The 22,462-nt window shown below is 41.6% G+C and overlaps 1 protein-coding gene across 1 annotated transcript in view; it reads right to left on the bottom strand.

Moving 5' to 3' along the window:
• Positions 1–3,936: 3,936 nt before the first annotated feature.
• Positions 3,937–22,462, bottom strand: part of ahrr (aryl-hydrocarbon receptor repressor) — a 67,066-nt gene continuing 48,540 nt past the window's right edge. The window contains exons 4-9 of the mRNA XM_022754078.1: positions 19,343–19,461; positions 13,477–13,566; positions 9,621–9,765; positions 8,449–8,582; positions 7,072–7,286; positions 3,937–5,083 (exon numbers count right to left, since the gene is read on the bottom strand). Coding sequence (XP_022609799.1) covers positions 3,937–5,083; positions 7,072–7,286; positions 8,449–8,582; positions 9,621–9,765; positions 13,477–13,566; positions 19,343–19,461 — 1,850 coding nt within the window. The remainder of the gene's footprint in view (positions 5,084–7,071; positions 7,287–8,448; positions 8,583–9,620; positions 9,766–13,476; positions 13,567–19,342; positions 19,462–22,462) is intronic.

The raw sequence follows: 22,462 nt of genomic DNA on the forward strand, positions 1-22,462 counted from the left end.
GTTTTGTGTCACCTCAAGAACTCTGGCAGCAGGATGCTAGTAAAATGAGAGATGCTGATTTATCTTCAAGCAAGACCTCGAGTCACTGCCCCCACTGGTACTGAGGTCCAGCTCTAACGTTAACTAACGTTACGTATTTGTGATAAACAACAGATTAGGAATGAGTGTGACATTCTGCTACTCCAGCAGCACGTGCTGAAAAAGTTTCACTCACTTACTGCTGTGTCTACCCGGCCAGCGAGTGCCAGAGAGAGAATCTAAATATTAGTCTTGGTGGCTGTTAAATATATAATGGACCTAATAACTAAAATAGTTTTAGAGTTTAGAATAGAATAATGTGACACTCTGGATTTTTTTTGGCAAAAAGCCCCAGTGTGTCAAATGACTTTGGCCACTGCTGTTCCTCGAGTACCAGTTACTGTAAATTCATTTCAGTGAGTCATTTTCATTTCAATTCAATCTTTTTTCACATTTCCATGTCCCAGTGTTGTAACTGTTTGTCCATTAATGTTTGGTACAATGTGTTTGCTCTGTTCGTATCTCTAAATCGGGGGTCATAAAATTATCTGCAACCATATGATCCTGGAGGTCTCTTTTTTTATCTACATCAAATAGATATAAGGACATTAGATGGTTTGTTGTTGGACAGCTAGACCTTGCAAAAGCACTTTTAAGAAACAGGGACAGTTGGTATGCAAGGAGTGGTCAAAGGAACAGATTTGTATTACTGTGTAGAAAATGACAGTTTTGGACCCTGTTCTCAGAGTCTCTATAAATTACATAATAATCTTATTATAATCGTTTGCATTGAGATTACAATCTCTCTGTCACAATGCAGTTTTTATATGACATCCAAACTGTATGATTTTGAAATTGCTGACCTGTTCAAAAGGAACAATGGATAACTTAGACTATTGTAAACCCGATGTGCTAAGTGAATACAATTAACTATAGAGTACGCTAGAAATCCAGCTGTCCTGGGAATCCTGAGGACCAGGATTCAAGCACAGCTTTTTCTTCCTCTCTCTGTCCACTGCCTCTTTTCGTGCCCTCTCCCTCTCTGTGGATGCCAATATTTCCCTGACTCTAGCCCTTGTCCCAGACAGTGGTGAGAGATGAGTGTTAAGTTTCTCAGATCGTGTGAAGGAGCTGTCATACCAACTTTACAGCACATTAATCATACAGGCAATGTGGCTAGAGATACTCTGTATCCTGTTCTGCTGAGTATTAATTATTAATAGAGACACAAATCTGAAGGATGAGACCACATTTGCTGCATGTGAAAAATTCAAAAGCTACCAAAGAGACAAGGACGTTAACTGAACAATAAAATTTGGTCATTTTTCATTGTGTTTATGAGAGCAGGGAACCATTAGGTTACTAGAATGACCTTGTTGTATTTTGCATTATTTGGTTTGAGCTCTATGATAATTATGTGCCATTGTTAAAATTGTCTCTGGATTATCTAATGCATTTTAGAACAAAGTAATTTGAATGTTACACTAAGTGTTTGCAGAGGAGTGTGTTTCTTTCACAAAGCCACACACACACTATGCCTTCACCCATTTATTACACATTTCAAATGATTAATAGGAATACTTGTCGTTTACACCTGCGTAATATTCATTATCTAAATAATGAATCATCTGTAATCTCATTACTGTGGATATGTTTTTTGCCATCACATGCTCATGTTACTCGACTTGTTTAAAAGAAAAGAATCGAAAGAAGAACACTTCACTCAGATTTTCCATATGAAGAAAGGTCTTTTAATAGATAAGTCCCATTTGCAAAAACACGTAGAAACACTGGAAGACACTGCATATGTACACTGTGTTCGCTACCTTGCAGCTACCGCCTCCATGAGACAAGTATGACAGTCTTTTTTTAAACAATTATCAAAAAGAGAGCAAGAAAAAAAAGCCATATTTATTTACCTTAGTGAAACAGAAAAGCCTTCAAAACTGCAATTTTTAAATTATACACATTTGCCTCTTACAATAAATACGAATCATCAAACATTTATTGAAATGAACACACACAAAGAGAAAAAGACAAATTCAAAACAGTGACACCATGTACAGTTGTGCGTGTCGACTCAAAAACCTGTCTGGGTAGGCTGAACTTCAACTGAACTACTCCCAGTAGTGCAATTTAGGAACTACTACAGTAGCGTCACAGAACCGAGACTCTGACATTGAATCAATTTGGTGCTTTTAATTAATTTGTGCAAAAACACTGTGAAGACATTGTCTGATGTTTTGCGACTGAAAAGACATGAAACATGAAAGTGTATATTTATCTCAAAGGAAACGTGTCACGCCGGCGGTGAGGCAGGCTGTACTGAGCTGAATGTCCGATCCAAACTGTACAACATTAGCTTTGACATACAATGACATAAATTTATATTATTTGTACATTCAACCAGAGTTTGAAAATGATGAAAGTTTTGTGCACATCAAAATCGAACCTTTTAACAACACGCTCTTTTCCTTCAATTTGGTCGAACACTTGTCCAGACAAACCTTCAGCTGATAATGAATATATCAATCATTTAACATTTTTCTTAGGTCCTGCAATTTAAAGGTTCAATTCTAGTGTGATTTAAATTGAGTTGTTCGCTTTTCATGTCAATTCAATTGCGGTTAAATGTTACTTTTAAATCAGTTTTGCCTTCGTCATCCTTATGCTTTTTTTTTACTGTGCACTCTATATTTCACTTTATTTCTATTTTCTACAAGGAGGTCAGAGCTGAGGAGCAAGTACAGAGCGGTACCTGTAGGACTTGTTATTATTCAGTGCCTTGCTCAGCAGTGCTTCAGTGGGACACATGCGTGAGCCACAGGTTTGTGGTTGAGGGTTTGTTTCCCCACTTACTGTGCCCCCCCTGCTGCCCTTATGTGTGTAATCAGGCTGTTTCTAATTGAATAAACAAATGTAGTGAATATACTTAAAGCTTTTGCCATACTGATAGTTTTACATGTTTTGGTCCATTAACTACAAATTGCATATACTTTACATTACTGTCAAGTTTTGAAAAGGATTCTGTAGCAAGTAGTAATTAATGTTGTATTCAAGGATGCTCGGAAAAAAGCATTGCATCGTAAGCTTTGCTCTTGGAAAGTCTAATTCAGACCACAAAAAATGTTGTAAAAAATGTGAATTTAGTTGTGTCCTGCATTAAAACTTTGACCAAACAATTTTTTACTGCAGTGGATTTCAAGTAAGTTTCAAGTATTTGCATGTTGATTGAATAACAAGGGTTACTAAAATGCATAGAAACTGGTAATTTCCATTCATACATCACTGGAGGCGGTAATGAATAAAGTAGGCGATTTATAGTTGAAGCACTAAAACATGCAAAACCACCAAAAGGCTCCTTGAAATCTTCAAGGCAGATTAAGCTGTAACTTGTTATCACTGATGTCTAAGTGTGTTCTCATAATCAGCCATCTCCTTTGAATAAGCCCAGTAACAGGTGTTAAATCATCTAAAAAAAAAAAAAGAAAAGTTTTTTTTACAGCAAAATCTTTGTTCCACCCACAAAAGCCAGGTGTGCACAACACAAAGAATGAAATGAAATGGTGTTTCTAGACATAATTTGTCTCATTGTCACTAAATCCAAAAGTGCTTGGAAACAACTACAAAATGTATTCTTTAAAAACAAAAATCATCTATCCATAAACTGGATTAAAAATTGTATTTCTGATTGTCACAACACTAACACTAGAACCTGAGCCTTTTTGTTACCTCTCCGTCAAGTTGAAGAGGTGCTTGACATCCTGGGAATCATCATAATCAAAGACAGTCCTTTTGTTATGCTGGTGTGTGTGTATGAGAACAATAATAACACAAAGCACTGTAATGCACACTGATTGTTTATGTGTGTGTTGTGTGTGTGTGTGTGTGTGTGGGTGGGTAACACTCCAATCACTCTTACTGCATATAAATGTAAGGACTGGACTTGTGGTGGCCTGTGCTCATCACACATGGCATAACGTTCCTTGGCCCAACCATCATGGACTGGTTTATGTCATGACCGCTCTCAGACCACGGTGGGGAGTCCATGGGCTCCCGTTTGATTGAATGGATCAGGCCATGACCTTTGAACTCATAAGTGCCATGCTTGTTGTAGTCCGGCTGCATGTAGGCCTTGTGAGGGTCCTGTGGGTAGACGTGTGAGTCCATGAGGTTGACAGATTGGTTGCTGCATAGAGAGTCTGAATGGGAGAGTCTCTGAGGACTGAACTGGTTGTTGTCATTGTTATTTCCCATGTCTTTGTCGCACTTTAACAGACGTGCGGCCGTATTCCCGCTGTTGTTGACTGCATAGTTGTGATAGTTGCCGTTGTTGTACGGTGGGCTGATGCCTGCTTTCCCTCGCTGACAGGGCGAGTACTGCGGATCATAATAATCTGCCTCTGATTTCAGCTGCAGGCCGGAGCTTTGGTCGTATATCCCATTACCATAGCGACGGTCGATGGCCTCTGGGTCGCGGCAAGCCCAGGGTCGCCCATAGGCATCGCAGCCGTTTTCAGAGTCTGAGTCATGCTCTACCTTGATGGGGGGCATCTCGGGCATTAGATGGCCATCATAGCATTCTCCATAGCCGTTCTCGCTCTTCACCAGGTCCACGCAGTACGCATCTGGGTCTGTTGGAATCTGGATGTTCCCATAGAGCTTAGACACAAACACCTCGCCACCTCTGCTGCTGTGGTAGTTCGGGGAAAGGCGGTATGGCTTCCCGTACTGACCGGCCTTGTTCACGCGGTTAGAGGGGATGTAGCCCATACCCTGGCCCGCTCTGAGGGGACCTGAGTTTGGCCGCAGGGGCCAGCCGCCACCCAGGCCTGGGCTGAGGCCTTTATGGGAAGCCATGGAGGACTTACAGTAGTTTAGGGGCTCCTCCTGGTTGTAGTATCCATCAGGGCGGTACTTGAGGTTATCTTTGGAGAGCGGGGTCCAGGGAGTGTGGTGACCTCGCTGGGTACCACCAGGAGTGGGACATGAGAGGAGGAGAGGGTCTGCTATGTCACCCATTCCCCCACTGAAGGAGTGCCTCCGAAGGTGTTCCCCTCGCTCACTGTGAGGGAGAGGGTGGGGTGGGGAGGACAGAGGGATCAGAGAAAAGAGAAGAGATCATTAGTCACAGAACAAGAAGACAAATTGGTCTGTGTGATCTTTCTGTTCTTTGACGACATTTAAAATATCATTAATCCGCCCAGATATCCAAACAGGAATGTCCACAAACAAAGCTTTTTTCTACTGATTGAGGAATTACTCAAAGCACAAACATCTAGGTTTGGTTCACTTCAGTTCATGAGAGAATTGTTCCAGAAGTGACTCATCTTTTCCGGGATCTGTCTCATCTGTAAATTGAGACCAGAGTCAACATCCAGAGCCCAAAGATCAATGATGACCAGCGCTCCGAGTTTACAGGCAGAACAATACACTGTCTTCATTTCTGTGTTACAGCCCTTGGCTGTTTTGTGTGTGATAATCTTTTTAAACTATACTTTCTGATCACCTGCCATCGAACCTGTGGCAAAGTGAATGTCACGATCAATCAGTGATTAAGATATAATGACACATTCAATTTCCAGTGTTGATTAATATGCAGGTGGAAGCTTTTAATAAGGCTAACACCAGAATGGCTGAAGATGATTAGAAGAATTTAGAGTGTAGTTCACACTCTTAAAACACCCATAATAATATGATTTGTTTTTGATTAACTGGGCTGAATTGAATAAATTGACTTCTGTTATGCCAGAAAAATGCAGGACAATTGTTTAAATAGCTTTATTAGCAAGAAGAAAATTTCAAAAAGCATTTTTTCTGCAACAAGAGTTATGAGGTTATCAAGCTTAACCTGTGTTATTCAAGTGCATTGTATATTACTAAACATCCTAATTTTGAAATTAGGCTATTTTAAAAAGTTTCTTCCATATGTTTCAACACAACACACGTAGGAGGTAATATGTGTCTTTTCATCAACATCGCGTGTGAAAATAAATACATTTTCAGGTGCATTATAGGAAAAGATGCACTTGCGCTAACCTGTAGTCATTTTCCTTCAAATCAGGTGTCGTGTATAGCAGTCTTCTCATACTGAAGACTCACCCTAAGAAACCTGAAGGCCTCCCATCTAAACAGCCAACCTGCTGTCTACTTACTGTTGGATTTTTGCTAAAACATTCTAACATTATCAGTGTTTCTCTGGATGATGAAGAGAAAGAATGAACAGCAGAGGGGGTGGTAGGCCTCTGCTCACCGACTACAGCTCAACTCTTGGCCTTGCAGCTTCCCAAAGCTGTCAATGATGCATGAAGCACAGCGGGCCTCACTCAAACTGAGACATGTATTTGCTCCTAATTGGCCACAGGTAAGGCGTCCAGCGCTCATTTGGTTTGGTGTCAGAGCCTGCTGGGTCAGGAAAGGCCTCATGTTTGTGTTGGTAACTGGGTCCCAGGGTAAATGCTTGTGCGTTCATCAAGCTGTTGCTGAGTCATAAGCTGGTAGCCTACCTCTAGAATATGTATAACCCAAAAAATGAATCAATAACACATGAGGACTGGTGCACATGTATTTTTTTGGCAGTCTCACTGTTTTGAATGTGTTTCCTTTACTCTTGTCTCATGGATCTTAGTCAAGGCATGATTTAACATGTACATTAACAAAGTACACATGTCATCCTTTATGAATTATGAAAGCATCTCTGGGCTGATTGGTGACAAAGTGCATCATGGGTGACAAAGTGCTTCAACTAAACTTAACCGATGATGTAGCGGCTGTGGCCTTTCAAAGTTTTAAGTTTTGACCTTTACTTCTAGCTCCCCCATCAGGCCAATCAATGTAATTTCCTAGAGGCTGTAACAAGGTGCCAAAATGCATCAAACCTCAGCTTTGGACCAGCACAGTCTGTGACATCAAGTTTGTGTGAAAAAGATTGACCTTTAATTACAGTATAGCACCCCCCATTAGAGCAATCAGTGGCTTTACAGTAGGACACAGTGTGAACATACATCAGCCCTCCAGTTTTAGTAAAACTTGGAAGGATGTTTCCATGCTTACCCATGCTCCAGTGCAGAGATAATCCCTCCTCCTCCTGCTCCTCCCTTGTTCTTTCCCCGCATTAGCATGTTCTTCATTTTCATCTCAGTGATGGAGGGCAGTAGGAGGGGTACAGCTACACAGAACAGTGCCAGCTGGGGAGGCAGCAGAGCCCCAGAGGCTGACTTCTTCTTCTGCCCATGGAGGAACTTCAGTCGACCCTGGAACTGCATAGTCTGGGACAGAAGAGAAGAAGTTTCTAGTTTAAAAATGTCCAATTAACCGCATTTTTTTTGCATGTTAAAAAATTAATATCTACTCTTATTTCCATTTTTTAAATTTAAACTGGTCTTTAATTTCAGGAAGTGTCAACCTTTCTTAGATCATACAGATACTGTGTCTTTATACTCTATAAGATAAATAACCATACATCCACCAGTAACCACATCGCACACAGTAGTATTTAAGCGAGTCCATGTCAGCGGCTCTGTGAGGCTGTGCTTATGCACAGGGGTGTTTTGCGCTAAATACTAACATCAGCATGCTAACATGCTCACAGCTGCAATGCTAACATTCTGATATTAGCAGGTATTATCAGGTTCACCATCTTAGTTTGGCCTGTTAGCTTGCAAACATTTGGTAACAAGCTCTGAACTCAAAGTGCAGTTTAGACTGATGGATGAATTTTATCAGCCTTTGAGATATTTCAGCCATCCGTAACTCCACGCTGTGAATATGTCCAAAAGAAACAGCAGGTACACTCAATAAAGCATTAATAATATTCTTTTGATAGGGAATGAAGCTCCTTTTACTTGTTGCAGAATGAGTGCTGTGCCTTACATGACAGTTTGTGTCTTTGCTGCAATCATGTTGACTGATGAGGAAAGCATCTTACCAATATTTGCTCACTACTTGGCTATGAGTGCTTCCAGTTTATGTATGAAAATTGCCATCTAGAATTTCTGTTGCACGGCCAGCATCAATGCAACCAGAGCGGTCTTGGTGACTGTAAACTCCGATGACCCCGATGAAATGGTCCAAACCCATATGCTCGTTGCTCTGTCATCAGGGCCTCTAGTTTTTCCACTGTTGGTCTCCAAACCACTCTAGTCACAGCCATGAGGGATGAACCAGGCTCCTATTCTGCTGCTATGTCCAATCACCCAATTACCTCATAATGCCTTGCAATACAACTATAAATAACTGAGCACACTACAATTAAAAATGAAGTTTTGCTGCACCAAAGGGGTCATAATACTTTTTATAGGCCTGGGTCTTCTCCCAGACAGCGGGCAGCGTTTTCTCAGCGCTCAGTTTTTATGTTTTGAGTACACTTTAATGCATTAAAAACTGAAGTTACTGTTCAGGTTAGCTGGCAGTTTGGTTCAGACCACTCACCAAGAATCCAGAGGTGCTGTCCAAGAGGCATCGGACTCTGGCTATGAAACATCTGTTAAGAAAGCAGGAGAGCTCAGGAGGAATTCCCCCTGCCTCCAGAGAGTGAAACTGGCTGCTGACTACAAAGTCCTCACCTAGAGTTTAAGATGGAAGAGGAGAAGGATAATCAAATTTGTATAGCAATTTGTATAGCAATTTGTTAAAGTGCTTCATAGACAGGAGAAGGGGAGAAGGAACACTGACAATAATCAGCTACTAATAATCTGCAATCTACTATTACAGGGCAGACCAAACATGACTAAGGCCCAATCCCAATGGGGAAGCCTTGAATGATGGCCTAAGCCTTGAATCCTCACACACTTAATTGATTTCACCTGGTAAGGGATTGAGTGCAAAAGGCTGCAAGGGCTAAAAATGGTACAAAGAGGAATGGGACAGTACTTTGTGACATCACGTAACTTGACGATGTCAACACATGTTGCATACAATTGTTAACTATGTTCTATGTTATTATTTGTTCTGTTTTATGGTGGTTGTTTTTGGTAACCAGGGTAGCCCTGTGTCACAACGCTATGAACTTTGGGTAATTCCATCAGGTGAAGGTTGTGTCCAAGATCACTCACTCATTCACAACTCCCTACTCACTATCCAGGGAGTTCTATGCAGAGGACCATATAGTGAGCTCATCAGCAAAATGAAAAAACACTTTCGGACACTACTTGGGTAATTTTCTCCGCACCATTTTTCTGTGTTTCAGCACGAGCACAATGCATGATGGTTTATGTTGCTTGGTTAGTGACCATCAGTTGTACACTACTTTTCATGATGCATTGTGGGATACTATGAGTCCACTATATAGGGTATAATAATTCTCACTATAAATTTGAACAGCACTACAAAATAGCGAACTTACTATATAGTAGACTATATAGGGAGTAGTGAGTAATTTTGGATACAGCCAAAGTCTGTAGAAATGGGGACTTGCAGAAAGGGCTCAAAATGTCTGCTAGAGAGCCCTCATGCCCTCAGTGGTTTGACAGTGGGACAGTCTTAAGCCCTCATGGACTTACCAGGAATGCGCCTCAAACTCTGTGAGTCTCTGAGGGTGGACATTGGGATTGGGCCCTTAAACATTTGACGTAGTAGTCATCACCACATCCACAACTACTCACCAGTCCCTGCAGGTAACTGGTTATCCTGGTGGGCAGATGTTCCCTGGTGCTGTGGAGGACACATGGCCCAGTGGAGCTGGCGTCTGAACTCCTGACGGTCGTCTATGTGGATGTAGTCAAACACATTCTGGTGCATCACGTCAGTCTGTGGGAGAAACCGAGTAGAAAATATTTCATTAAAACGTGTGCATAGTCACACACATTTCTACTTTTAGACACAGTCATGTCATCTCCTCAAAGTCTTAATACACATGAGTCTGTGTGTTAACAGCACTATCCGCACACTGACTTTGGACCAGTGTGCTTTGCTGCTTAGAGCCATCAATGCAGCTGGTAGCTGCTGTGTGTGTGTGTGTGTGTGTGTGTGTGTGTGGGGGGGGGGTTCCTGTCAGTGCTGCTCGGATACACTCAGTCTGCTTCCCACATCACACACACAAGGGCTATGTACACAAAGTCACAGAAACACTTACTGTACATGCATATATATGCATGTACATACACACAGGCAGCAGCATTTACCCAGTACAGTAAGAGTCTAAGGCCAGCTGCAGGGCCAGTGAGGGCAGCTGTGTTTGTCAAACATCGCGTGACACCGGCTCCCGAACAGCAGTCCAGCCCAGCTTACCCTCCCCATCCACACACACAGAGTGAGTCGGGTTCCAGCCCACTCTCGTCATGCCTCTCTCTCTTTTCCAGCAATAGCTGTGCTTTCTGTCATTCCATGACAGATTCCTCACTAAAATGTTTAACCTTCCCTTCTTCCCTCTCTCCCTCCTCCCTGCACTCTCTCCATAATTTCCACACTGGTGGCACGCGAGGGTTTTTGATCGCCTGCCTCTGAAAACACAATCTGTTCCCACCGTCTTCGGCGAGCTCTTCGTCCTGTGGTTTGGTTCCCTACCGGCAGTCAGGCAGACAGACGGATCGAGTGACTATTGTTTATGTTTCTCGTAAAAAACACAGAGAGGAAAAGAAGAGGAAAAAATGGAGAATAAGTGATATTTTCGCTGACCTTCAAAGGCTAACTGCCCCAGTAACGAATAGGATCAAAGGCCAGTGGAGGTTTTCTGCTCTTCTCCAGGGCTTTCTTGTGGTGCTACTTAGTGAAGCGTTCTTTTTTCTTTTTTTCCTGTGGTACATTAGGGATAAGTGTCCTTCTGACTATAATTGTGGGCTTAAAATTATGTGACATGTTGTCAAGGCCTTAGTGGCAAAGTACGTGACTTAAAAACAACCAAAAGCTCCTTTGCAAAAACTGAACATCTGGGAAAGTCAAAGAGTGTTTTTGATGACAGTCTCTGAAACATAGCGTAATGATCTGTGAGTATTTAAAGAAAGATTTTCATTTTTTATCTACTGCGAGGACAGAGTGTTCACTGTCAACTACCCTTTCTTCCTCTGGTGGTTGCACATCACCTTATCACACAAAAGGCTTTGGGTGCTGTCCATGCTGGGATGCTTTGGCTCTGCTCACAGTCAAGCATGGTGCTTGTCAATACATCGTCTCTTCCTCTTGAACATCTGTTTTTGCATTTGCTGAATTTTTAAAAAAAATATCGTTGTAGAATGATTATGAATGGGACTTGTCTTTCGCTGCCATGTTCAGCAAGTGCTATCATGCTAACATGCTAAACTAAGATTGTAAACTTGGTAAACATTATACAGTACCTGCTCATATATATATGAGTATGTTTTTCATCTGTGCAAAAAGCACAGCTATGCCTAAGAAGAGCCTCACAGCAGTTAGCATAGCCAGCCTCTTAGTCTTGTTCACATTAAGTACACTGAAAAGTGGATTTCTTTGTTTACATCCAACAGCATGAAACGCTGCCACCGGCAATATTTTGAAAGTTGTCTTGCTGCTCATGTGAAGAACAACATATGGATCTGTAAAGACATGCCAAATTAAAAACTGTTGATTGAGCCACAAGTACACAAACGTGCATACTCATATCTTACAGTATACACTTAACAGTTTTAATTTCCTTTGTCTGTGTTTACTGGCTCCCATGCCACCCTGCACACACTCATATGCACACTCACACACACGCATACACCCATATGCACACACACTGTGGCAAGGATCTTTCAGGCTCCTCTGGTTTTCATGTCAATTTCATGGCGCTGGGCTATTGCCCCCATCTGCTTGTAAGCCAAGTGGGAGCGCTGTAGCAGAAGAATTTCTACCTCAAAGTGTCGGTCTGCTGTGTGAGTGTGTGCATATGTGTGTGCGAGCAAACATGAAGGCAAAGGAGGGATTTTAACAGTGAAAAGCACTTTATTCGTGGTTTTGAAGGAGAAGGATGATTTCAGCATCGCAGGACAGGCAGGCCCATGTTGATATCATCCATAATTAATGACTGGCTGGGTCTTGCCGCTAGAGAGGAAGGAAGCTAAACCGTTGGTGACTTATCAGTGCCCGCACACAAACACACACCCACACACACACACACACACACCCACAGAGTGTATCTCAGGGTGAAATGGAGGTCTTCACCTCTCTGTGGCCTCTTTGGTTCACTCTGCCCTCTAGACAGAGTTATCAGGCAGCGGGGAGGCAGACGGAAAGAGAGACTTTTTACTCTGACTCATTAGCCAAGGGATGAGGAGGAAAAGAAAGTAGAAAGGGATGGATGGAGGAGAAAAGACAAGACCGCTGAGGGTAAAGTAAGGATAATGGTGAACTTGTTGAATCATGGCAGAGCTAAGATCTCTGACACGTGTTGAGTCATAACGTTTAGAGAGGCTATGTTGAGAGGCTGCTTGGGTAGATTTATTAGCTTACCTGTAAAATGGGACATCAAGAAGTGTTCACCTCCAATATGGTGAAAATGATTACATGTTTTTGATTGGGAATTTATTGTATTGTGATAAAGATATTAAAGGTCCCATATTTCTGGTGTTGATCCATAAGAAGATATATTTGTGGTTTTAAAAAAGTGTAGTTTTACATTTCCTCTCTCTGGAGCTCTAGTAACAACAGGTAGGTGAGGTCAGAAAATTAGTCAACCAATCAGAAGAGAGGCTCAGAGTCTCTCTTCTGATTGGCTGACTGTTTTCTGAGAGATTGAATAAAAATATTGCAGATTTCATGTAAACACTCACTCAAATCCTGCAATTTGAATGGTGGGTCCAGGTCGGCGGGGCTTGGGGCATGGCTGAGAATAGTGACTGTTGTTGTGACATCACAAAGTTAGAGAAGTCCTGATGGCTGGTTTTAAGTTTCTGAATACAGGGACATTTGTACATTTCTCTCTGGACTGAGCGCTTTGATATTTTCACTATATCAATATAGAACCTAGATCTGCTTTGTGATAAAAAAAGACATGGAAATCTACCTTTATACAATATGGGACCTTTAAAGGTATAATTTGACATTTTGAGAAATAAGCTAATATTTGCTCTTTTGTCAAGCGTGTGATTAGAAGACTAGGAGACTAGGAAACAGGAGGTGAGATATAATGAGGCTAACACTTTCCCCCTGTTTCTAATGTGTATGCTAAGCTAAGCTAACCAGCTGCTGGCTCCAGCTATATATTTACCAAAAAACCTGATGAATACTAATAGTTTTTGCATGTTTTTTTGTCAGGTGCTTAAATTCCTGAAATATTTTTTGTCTCAGCCCAGACAGGAGACCTCTGGATGACTGACAATTTGTCAAAAATGTTGTATATAAGTTAAGTAATAAGTTGAGCTGTGATATGACCGGTTTATTGCAGAGGGAAGGACACACCCTCTTTTTCACAGAAATGTGGCGTAAGGTGGCTTGAAAAATGATGAAGTTGCCACTTCCAAACATCTGATACATTCATACAGTATGTTACAGTATTGTACATCTAACATGAGTTCAACTCACCTGATGAAATCCCAGATAATCCACAATGGTCGAGGAGGCATAAAAGACCATCCCATCACTGCTCACCACCAAGGCAAAGCCTGTCAGAGACTACACACACACACACACACACACACACACACACACACACACACACACACACACACACAGACATAAATAAGCTGTGACTCAGGGCAGCTCATGCAGAAAATAAACTCAAGTGAAACAAATACATAATTGACAAACACAAACAACTGAATTTTATCAGTCCTATCTTTGCAAAGCTAACTTCAGGTGGCATGATTCACATGTAGCCTGCACCCTGCAGTTACAACAGTCAGATGGTTTTATTTGCAACCCAACTGTGGCTGCATTCATTACTGTACAATTATGTTTTTAAGCCAGAGACAAAAGGCAGCCAGACTTTGACTTTTTTTTTGTAGCACCATGTTCAATTTATGTCATTCTTTCCATAATTCTCAAAGCAGCAAATAACAGGGAAAATGGAACAAAAGATAGAATAATACAACACTGGAGAAAGAATGAAAGACAGATGGTCATGGACCTCAGTGGGCCAAATAAAGCTTTCTAATTTGTAATGCAAACTCATGCTGTTGAAAGACATTTCAGAATATTTTCTGCAGGAATTTAGATTCATGGTATTTTAAAGCAGTTGACTTGAGGATGACATACACACCGATTTGCTCCCCTCTAAACTAACGCATTTCATGAGTTAGAAACTTTGATGATTAAGTCTGTTTGACTGGTAACACGCTTTGATTTGTGATACTAAACACACTGATTAAAAGCAGAGAAACTCCAGACACAAACACAGCCTCATTCCCGTGCACACAAGGGGGAATAATGTGTTTGGCCAGCACAGCTTACAGAGACAAGTGTTGATTAAAAAGAAAATTTCAAATAAATACATAACTGGCTTCAGTCAAATGAGAAGGGATGGAGGGATGAGGAGTGAAGCAAGGGTGTGAGAGAAAAAAGACAGCACAGGAAGGAGACGTGGGAGAGGGGGAGAGGTCTAACAGTGTGTTTGTGTGTGTGTGTGTGTGTGTGTGTGTGTGTGTGTGTGTGTGTGTGTGTGTGTGTGTGTGCGTGTGTGTGCGTGTGTGTGTGTGTGTGTGTGTGTGTGTGTGTGTGTGTGTGTGCGTGTGTGTGTTTGTGCACATAGCTGCGATAGCGTGACAACTGCAGGGCTACTTGACTTGCGTGACTGTGGCTGCCAGAGTGTGTCACCTCTATTTTACTGCGAGACTATGCAGGTCTTCCCTGGTGAGTGTGTGTGTGTGTGTGTTTCATGTGGTATATATCCCTCTGGCCTCTAAATTCATACTCACTTTTCTTCTACGTCTCCTTCTTTCAGTTTCTCCCAACAATGATCTGATTGCCTGAGCAAGCAGTGTAATGCTCTGCTCACTGCACATGCTCCATCCTGACCACACAGTGTACTCTGATATCTGCTCTGCGGACAGACCAATTTGTAGTCCTAAAACCTAGAGGTATCTGACATAGCGACACTGTCACAGACAAATATCTGGACTATACACGACAATATCTGAAAAACATATGAAAGCGCGATGAGGAGGAGAGGGGGGCGGAGATGAGACGCCTACTCAGGTCCTCGGTGGCGTGGAAGCAGATGTTGTTTGACAAGTTTAACTGGCACATATTCCTGACATCCTGACCCCCCCCCCCCCCCCCCCAAACACACACACACACACACGCACAGCTTCCTCCAGCAAGCGCTCAAAGACAAATGATGCCACCACTTTTATGAGAACTTAAACATACACAAACATATCTGCTTTGTAAACAATTTCCCTTTTGTGATTTCGAGCCTGACTCTAAAGTCACCGTGCAGCCAAAGGCAGACAGCACCTTCTGGACCACTGAGAAACTAATGTGGAATTAATACTGCTTAGTATAATTTTAAATATACTAAATTTTCATTGCTGTACAAACATCTGGTTACAGCATGTCTTAGGAAAACAGTGTATTTTGTCCAAATGCAACATTTCAAAGGTATGGTTTTCAGGCCAAGAATTTCATTATCTGGGATCTTTACTAATCAAAAATCATGTGTCTCAAGCGGGATAAGGTATTTAAGCAGTGTAACTTTTTGCTGTGTAATGCAGCCCAAAGCTGTCATATTGCTTGTCTAATTAAAATCTATCTGATTCATTCATATCCATATGTGCCATACTGAAAAGTTTACAGTCCAGTTACAGAGCATGTGTTCATATAACAAGGGAATTTTGAGGCTTAAACGACTCAGCGATCTGGGATTTGTGTCCAAACAATGGACATAAAAATGTCCTGAATATACTGGAATGTGATGTTGCCTTTATGAGGTCCTACAAGGCCATAAAAAGGCCAGAATTTACATGCTGGGTTCATCTCGGTTTATTTAGCCAGTTCACCTTTCTCCATTTCTCTTCCAAGTCACTGAAAGGCCACAGTAAAATTCTGCAACACATTTTCTTTTTTAAATGACTTTGACATTTTTATTCTCCTGGAACAAACAGGCTTTGGACTTGTGACCTGAAAGAGTATGAGCCGGCAAACACAGTATATTTTGTAGGTTGACTTGCTTTCCAAAATGGAACAGCAAATACATTACAGATGGATACAGAACATATATTTTTCACGTCCAAAACCATTATGGGAACACCCATCATTTATATTGGAACAGGACAGACCATTTACAATTTATTTCACAGATACAGAGCTGGAAAGAGCAACTGAAAAAATGACTATTCAACTATAATAATTATTATTCTACTTTCATTATAAAAACAACCAAGCGCATCTGATTGGCCCTTGTTCTTTTGGAGTAGGAAAAGAGAAAGGAAAGAAAGACAGAAAGAACAAACTGATACTGGCTGCACTGTGCTGCATGCTGTTTTTGTGTGTTTTCTCCATTCACATTTCCCTCAGTTCCTCACATTCTGAAGCCTTTAGGTAATGGAAACAGGCACCTGCTGCTGGCCTGCTCCACCACATATCTGCAACAACAGCACCCCGGGGAGACTAAAAGCTTTGACTTACAAATCTTAGGAGGCGCTTTGCATGCAGAGCCCAAAATAAAATATATGTTCACTGAATCTGGAAGCCGCGCAGGGGAGGAAGAGGTGGAGGAGGAGGAGGAAAAGAAGGAGTGATGATGGTGATTGGGCAGCCTTGTCTCATTGTTTCAACAGGGTGTCTTTGGTTTTCCTGTCTGTCTAGCTGTCACAGTGAGATGAAAGCAGCGATTATGAGGTCATAACAAACACGGAGACCTTCGCCCACCAGGAACACACCCGCATCCTGCACACACATGCGAAGGTAACATGGGATTCTGATATAGTGAGTGATGTTTTAAAAAGTTCCAGTATAATGAAAGTGAGTATCCCACGTTGGGCCATGCTTAGGTCAGTCAGCCTCTAGTGCCACCATGAAGTTGCCATTTTTTGTTTTGAGTGAAATGTCTCAGAAACTATTGGGTGGATTGCTGTGACATTTGGTGCAGATATCCATGCCCCCCTCGGGATAAACTGCTAAAACTCTGATCACACTTTAATTTTTCATACAGCACCATCATCAGATTAAAGCTTCAGTTTGTCAAATACTTTGGTTTAAGACAAAATGCATGCAAAGCTAATGAGATTTGCATCAGCCTCAGCTGTACTTGTAATGTTAACACGATAAACTAAGATGTTAAATAACAATGGTAACATTCTGCTTGACATCGTATTATGTTATCTTTAGCCAAGTTTCCATCCAAATGTAGTGCAAATTAAACCAGACAGTTGGCAAAAGAAAATGCAAATGAATGCATCACTGCTGTGATATGAATATAAGGAACTGGGCACATTGAGATGAACAGTCGTGCTGCTAATTCTCCAATCTGGTGCTGTTAAGCCATTGAAGAATACTACATTAAAACCTCAAATAAACCACAACAATGTGGAAAACGTGACGGAATTATGGCATTTATATTTGTTCCATGTATTCATTTGTGTCTATTTATCAGTCGTAAACAGTAATTTGAGTTTTCTTTTCCATCTCAGCCTATAGAGCGAACATTTTTCTGATATGATATATGTATATATTTTGAATTTCCATTATTTGTACTCACTGCACCTGTTAGTACACCTCAGCAAAGTTACCATAACTCACACACACAAAGACATGCAATGCCACCGAACACACACACACACACACACACACACAAATGTCTTGTCTCTACCCTCTCTTGGGATCCCATCACCATAACAACTAATGCTTTAGTTTGCTTTGAGGCCCCGGCGCAGGTTGAGTCACGCAACGGGAGGCAGCGCATCACTACGGTCAATCTAGCCTTTTGTTTACCATCCCATTGAGACAACCTAACACGTTAAGAGAAGCAGCAGTGGAACAACTTTGCTCTGTTCTGTGTGTGTGTGTGTGTGTGTGTGTGTGTGTGTGTGTGTGTGTGTGTGTGTGTGTGTGTGTGTGTGTATGTGTGTGTGAGAGAGAGCGGAGGGACAAACTTGCTCTGTTCTGTGTGTGTGTGTGTGTGTGTGTGTGTGTGTGTGTGTGTGTGTGTGTGTGTGTGTGTGTGTGTGTGTATGTGTGTGTGAGAGAGAGCGCTCACAGTTGTTGGCCAGTGATCAGTGTCATAATTTGTTGTTTGACAGATAGCCATTAGGATATTGAGTGTGTAACAATGATCTGATGTTCGAGCAATTCCCATATAGCGTGCTGCTGTATGTGTCTGATTATGACGACGTGTCTGCTCTGATGCCTTCAGCACAAACGTTTGCCTATCTTCAAATTTAACAACATGACTTTACATGTTTTATGTATAATATATTCAAAATACTCATCATGTGCATGTGCGCGTCACTGGTCACAGCCAAGTACAACAGGGTATCCTGATATCATATCAAAGTAACAAGAAATTACTTGTTCTCCAAATTAAGTGAAATATTTTCAGTTATAATTTATCTGTAGTTACAGTCTGATTAAAGGTCAGAGGTCAACTGATGAAACACAGATCTTATTTTTGCACTGATTGCTGTTGACAGGCTTGGTGTGTTCTTCTCACTCTCTTCTGCTCACTTTCACACACGATCACATCCATTCAGACAGAGATGCACTCACACACACACACACACACACACACACACACACACACACACACACACACACACACACACACACACAAACACACACACACACACTTCACTGGCTTCTCAGGCTGCCAGCGTGTGTGAATCCCCACCTCCTTCATCAGCTCTGACACTCCCGTCTCACCCGTATGTCACGCAACACCACAGCTCCGCAAAGGGGGTCGGGGCAAAGGGCGAAGGGCACACACACAAACACACACACACATACACTAACATACAAAAACCCTCCCTCCCCCCTTTCCCAATTCACACTGACTCACTCAGACGCAGATGGTCTCCTCTCTGGCGTGTATGCCAGCTAGGGAGCGCTTCATCGTTTCACTGACGGTGACGTGTTCAGCAAAAACTGATATTATTTTAATAACTCCAGGACAGTATTTGCATACACATGATACTATCTTTTCAAGTCAACATGAACAATGGTTAGAAACACACACATATATATACACACTGAAGTACACTGTTGCCCATAAAGTTGGAATAATTTTGTTTTCAGACACAGTCCTCTGTTTATTCCTATTTAAATGCATCAGTAATCGCTTTGGAACAGATTGACTACTAAAGTTTTGAGAAGATATACACTTTATCTGTCAAGAATAAATCACATTGTCACAATCATTTCATGGAAAGAGGTAAAAAATATTTTATTCCAACTTTATGAGCAACAGTGTATTTCACAAGAAAGACATACAAACAACAGCCATGTGGTTTCTTACTTCCAGGAGGAGGCTGCTTTCATTGACAGTGTTGCCCAGTGGAAGACTCTCTTTCCTGGGTTCAGGGTTAGTGGATGCTGTGCCGATGATATGCTTCCTGGAGGTCTTATCTTGGCTTGCTGTAAAAAAAAAAAAAAAAAATAGAAAGGAGTCAATAGGCTGATATAAGGGACTCACTTATATTAAACCGAAAAATTAGTAGCAATCAGTGGGTTTAAGGATGCAGAAAATGATAACCCTAACCATAACCTTATACAAGCAGGGATATGTGCTAATGTAAGTCCTGGAAAGTAAAATCAAGCACACCTCACATAGGTCGAATTCTTTAATACATTGCACTGCTGCACACAGAATACAGAGCATACACTAAGACCAGTAAAAGGTTGTGAATGACAACAATGACTCTGTTTTGTGTACTTGCCAGTTCTCCCCCAACCAGTGTGATACCAGCAGTGAGAGAGCTGGGCCGGCACTCAGACATATGGCTGGCATATTAACAGTATCACTCTCTTTTTGCACAGCACTAATGCCAGGTATTAGTCTGTGTGGTGGGCCTGTCTAACAAGACAAAACAGTGGAGGATTTCATGACTTTACAGGATTGCTCTCACACGATATTGCCACATGCACATGGACAGCGCACTGGTTCAGAGTGAGGTAGAGGACAGCACCTGGTGCATTTTGGGATTTCTGGGTGATTGTTGAGCAGCATGAAGTGGTTGTACAAACACAAATGCAACACAGGCTTGTGCACAATGCAAAATATATAATTTTATGCTTTTTTTTGTTGATGCTGTTTTTATTTAAGTTTTACATACTGAAATAAGAAAAGTCCTTTATTTGTGGTGTAAATCTTATTCAAACAGTTCCGTGAAGGAAGTGTCATACAAGCAAAACTTTTGCAACAAAAAAAAGAAGCAACTAAACACTGTCAAAAGTTTTTAATTGGTCTGAAAACTGAATAGGAGATTATTTGTTAAGATTGACTGTATTGCACTCTATTTTATATGAGCCAAAATCACATTTTGCCTCAATAGGAATTCACAGTATGCGCAATATCTCTCTCTATTCTAAGACTCTCTTATCAGATAAAAAGGAAGAAACTTAAATAACAGCAGCAGAGGATGGAGAGGAACGTATAGTGTCTGTAGAGAGTAGACAGAAATAACATAAAATAAAATATGGAAAATATTAGAATGTTGTTCATTCACTAAATTCAAACTTCATCCCTGCTGAAATGACAGCTTTCAGTTGTTGCTGCTGCTCCTGCTGCTCTCTTAGCTGAGTCTGACCTCTGGCCTTTAGGTGGAGGGGGGCCAGCCCAAAAGAAAATTTCACCTATGGATCTCAAAGTGTAGTGTCTTCTGAAAACTCCTTAAGGGCCCCGATGCTAAAGGAAGAATAATTTTACTGGACAAGTAATGATCCCATCTGGCATTTCTAATCTTGGTTTATGCTCTCAACAATGTGACCTCTTCAAACATTAAACTCCAACTCAGGAGAATGTCAGTCCGTCTCTCCATCGAACACCTGCTCCTCTGCACCAGCTGATCTTAAATAAAGTTAAAATATTTACCAAAGTCTTAAAAATCACTATCCATACGCTATGCTCTTCCCCCCTTATAGTAAGGCCTACTTACTACCATGCCAGTGTGTGTTTACATGCAATTAGCCTATACGACTATGGCGTGCAGAACTGTCACATGTGCGCTGGTGACGTGTGTGTTGCGTGTTGCAGGCATGTTTGCGTGTTTCTCTTATGGGTGTGCTGTCAGGGGGCATGTGGCTCACTCCAAGAGATCAGCCCTTCGCTCCGTCACTCATTGTAGCAGGCACAGATTAGTCACGCAACACACACGCACTCGCACACCACAGCCTCATTATGAAAAACTATGTATGTATGTATGTATGAATCTTTCGATGCTTCGTATATAGACCCCACCCCCACTGAGTAACCCCATTACGGCTTCCATTCCTCCCCCTTTAACCTTCTACCATCTCCTATCCTCTGTCCCTCCTCCCCCCTACCCATCCACCCTTCTTCCACCCTCCTCCTCCTCATCATCTCTCCATCCTTTCTTTGTTCAACTCAGCAACGCAGGCGATCGACAACTGATTTCGTGATGCTGGAAGAGTTTCCCCTACTCTTAAATCCACTCTGAAGCACGCAAAGTTAATGCGCCTTGTTTCTTTCTTCTTTTTTTTTTATCCATACATTTTGTCAGGATTAATTTTTTTCATGTTTAATCATTTATTCCCCCTGTAACAGCAACATCAGGTTTATTCACTCTATATGTGGAAATACCGATTGAAATTATAAACCCGGTCAAATGCTGATGACAGGCGACTTCACAAACTCATAAGTGCCAGTAATAATGTAAAGTATTTTGTCATCACCTCCACTAGGTGCAAACATGCACAAACAAACAGACTCAGACAGCCACACATACACACAAAGCCATTCTACTCAATCACCGCACTATCATCCAACCAGTGGAAACCATTGCAGTGGGAAATGAATCTAATAAGCTTCTTTATTTTCCTCCTTCAACGCCTCATGTGTTTTTGTTTTCTCTCTTACGGCAGCTTTTGGAGAGGATGCAGCGTCAGGAAAGACAAATATACGGGATGATTAATTATCGGCACCAGCACTTCCTCTGCCAACAATACAGGCTTTATTCAACACTCGTGTCTTCAGGTTTGCTTTTCTTTGCCTCTATTTTCTCCCTCTCTGGTCCAAAAAGGAAAACAGAGTAGGTAATGGTGAGGCGTTTATGTGAGGAGTGGGTGTTAGTTGAAAAAAAAAAGAAAAAAAAAGTAGAAAAGCAGCGGGATGTAGATGCTGCCAAAGGGTGAGGCTGAAAGTGTCTAGCTCCTGTGGTCGGCCAGGTCTGTCTTTCCACTTCCACTGAGTACACAAAATATTAGGGACCACCCACCAAATATTGAGCTTCAGCATGCCTCAATTTGCACAATTAAGTCTCAGAGAACACCTTGGATGAGGGACTACACATGACATCAGATAAGTCTGATTTCTTGAAATCTGATATTACAAAGGGGAATGTGGTGGGAAAAGATGAGGAGATTTGTGAGTAACTGCTTTAGACTGCTGAAGTTTATC

The sequence above is a fragment of the Seriola dumerili genome, unplaced genomic scaffold, assembly GCF_002260705.1.
Source record: "Seriola dumerili isolate Sdu_G_001 unplaced genomic scaffold, Sdu_1.0 BDQW01000216.1, whole genome shotgun sequence".
Taxonomy (NCBI): domain Eukaryota; kingdom Metazoa; phylum Chordata; class Actinopteri; order Carangiformes; family Carangidae; genus Seriola; species Seriola dumerili.